This window comes from Montipora foliosa, chromosome 1 (genome assembly GCF_036669935.1).
Source record: "Montipora foliosa isolate CH-2021 chromosome 1, ASM3666993v2, whole genome shotgun sequence".
Taxonomy (NCBI): domain Eukaryota; kingdom Metazoa; phylum Cnidaria; class Anthozoa; order Scleractinia; family Acroporidae; genus Montipora; species Montipora foliosa.
The window spans coordinates 10,749,714-10,752,213 of record NC_090869.1 but is presented as its reverse complement, the minus strand read 5'-3'; the positions used below and the strand labels follow the sequence as shown (position 1 = coordinate 10,752,213).

General features: G+C 38.1%; 1 protein-coding gene across 4 annotated transcripts in view; it reads right to left on the bottom strand.

Annotated features, from left to right (window-relative positions):
- LOC137974908 (uncharacterized) overlaps positions 1–2,500 on the bottom strand; it is a 16,686-nt gene that overhangs the window by 5,129 nt on the left and 9,057 nt on the right. For all 4 annotated transcript variants that reach the window (XM_068821927.1, XM_068821920.1, XM_068821938.1 and 1 more), the window contains one exon: positions 2,364–2,414. In XM_068821927.1, the coding sequence (XP_068678028.1) occupies positions 2,364–2,414 (51 nt within the window). The remainder of the gene's footprint in view (positions 1–2,363; positions 2,415–2,500) is intronic.

Here is a 2,500-nt window from a genome sequence, read left to right as displayed (position 1 = left end):
TCTGACTTGACATCACATACGGGGCAAAATTACTTAATGCTAATTAGCTGAGACGGAGGGCATTTTTCTTAATCACTCGGGCAATTTTGTGAAAACTTTGAAAATACGCGTGAAATTAATACCAGAAGCTCACGTCATATGCTTCTGTCAATCCTTACTGCTCTCGGGCCCATAAGATTACATCTAGCTACTTGATAGCGATTATTTTGGCGACCATTCGATCGGAAAGAGGCAGTACAAAGGCTATTTAATTGACTTAATCCTAACATAAATTCGACTGCAAGGGTTTCTGAATAAAAATTCAAATTAATCATTGACCGTTCACTTACTCCTGTTGTAGGTATACCATACTGGCCCGGGTTGCTTGAAGCATGGTTTTGATACCAACGGCATGTAATCGCAATGTGCCCTTGTCCAATTTATGTTGGGGTAAGGAATACTGTGCATGATAACCAAATCTGCCTTTTTATCTCAGGGGTTTTGAAAAGGGCATCATTCATGACTGAATCCCCCTCATTGGGGCAGATATCGACAATATCAAAATAACAATAAAAGAAATAGTGAAACATACTTGATGTATTGTTGATTTTTAATTTGCTTAGTTATTTGCTCTAGCTATCGTTTGGTTACTTCGAATTCGTGATAATCAAAAGCAAGTGAAAACAAAACTTTGAAAATTCAGGAAAAAGGATTTCATAATCTATTGATCAGAAGCCATTTTACAGGCTCTTGTAAGTGTTATTTCTTTTGAATGATCAAATAAAATATTTGTTTTTTTTAAATTTTGCTGAGTCTGTTTGTAGCGATAAATCCAAACTTGTGATTATTTTGGCACAGTCCCCTTCAAGTTCTACAATTTGAGCAAGTGGCACATTTGGATGAAGGGGCGTTTCCTTTGCCATTTTATTAATTTTCAACGCCACATAATCCTGAAGTTCAAACTTCTTCTTTTTCGTCTTCCTCTTCAGGTGGATGATAACTGCAGACCGCGGACTGCAGACTTCCTACAAATAGTGCAGTATTTAAGTCTAAGCACCCATTTTAGAACGGTTAGCTTTCAATAACTGTGATTTAGGGTTAGTCCGCAGTTTGCAATTGTCAGACACCGCTCTCTCTCTCAAATATTATTGACCAGTTTCCAGCTCTGTATTTGATGTAGCTGTGACTTGTCCACTCATTTGTGGCTTTTCGATTTCTTCTCTCCGAGAAATTCCGAAAACCACTTCATACGGCATTTTGGAAATGGTTCTATGAATGGTAATGTTTTTTTTCACAAGCGGTTTCTTCAAGATAAGGACAACAGTGGTTTGGTGACAAGTTCTTTTCTTTGATCAAACTGCGAAGGTTATCTTTCGTTGATCTATCTGCCCGTGCTACCATCATTTGTGCGAACGTTGTATTTGCGGCAAACGTCCATCGACACTTTACTCACAAATTATTTTCCTTTGCCAGAATAAAACTTCGACCGAAATCACACTAAACAGAGTGGACGTTCTAGTATTCTAGAAGTCTCACTTTATGCCGTTTACGCATGTGCGAAATGGTGGTTGCCTTGAAGGCTTGGAAATAACTTAAACTCATTAGTAGAAAAAATATCTAGCAGGCCCCAGTTGCTGATTGGATGGCTTAGGAAACGTAATATCGCCAATGGTGCGAGGGTTCAAATCCTTGGAAGGGCATGGAATGTTGTGGAAGCACAAGGTAAGTGGCACAGGCCGTTGGTAGTAAGCAAGGACAGTAACGGGGAAGGAGAGGGAGAGACGGTAAGTGGAAGAAGAACGAAAGGCAAGGGAAACAAGGAGGAGGAGTTTAATCATTCTCTCTTTTTTCATTATTTTCTTTTCTATCCCCCTGGGATAGACACTTCATAATAACCTAGGTTGAAATAATTTGACTTAGGTTGATAAAATCAACCTAGGTTAAAATTAAAATTAACCTAAACTTAAATTCAACCTGTAGCATAAACACAGAAAAAGTCCTCTATTGCTTTTATAAAATATTTATCAAAAATAATTCGGCAAATGAAGGAAAATGCTGTATTGTTTTACTTCTTGACTGAAACAGATTTTCTTGCGTCTGACAACACATAACCAATCAAAATTCTTGTGATATCACAGCCATGTTTACATACTCTCGTCTAATCACACCTACTGACCAGTGAGAGTGCGCGTACTATCCTAATAGTTACGATTAAAGCTAGTAAAAGATCAAGGGTCGAAATCTAATGTTAGTCGGGGAGGAAACGGAATTTAGAGTTAATAGGCGGCTGTATCCATTTGATTAATGAAATAGTCACCACTTCATTCTCTGGTCATGTCTTCACACAGGCTGATAAAAAACTTGCATAAAAGGTTAAAGCATACCGTACAGGTCTTGCTTGGACAATTCGCCATTCGCCGGTTTGGACTCTGCGACTGGAAGAAAAAGAAAGAAACGACACTATCAACACTAGTCTTCCCTTGTCGTATGATGATGAGGATCATAATAATAATAATAATAA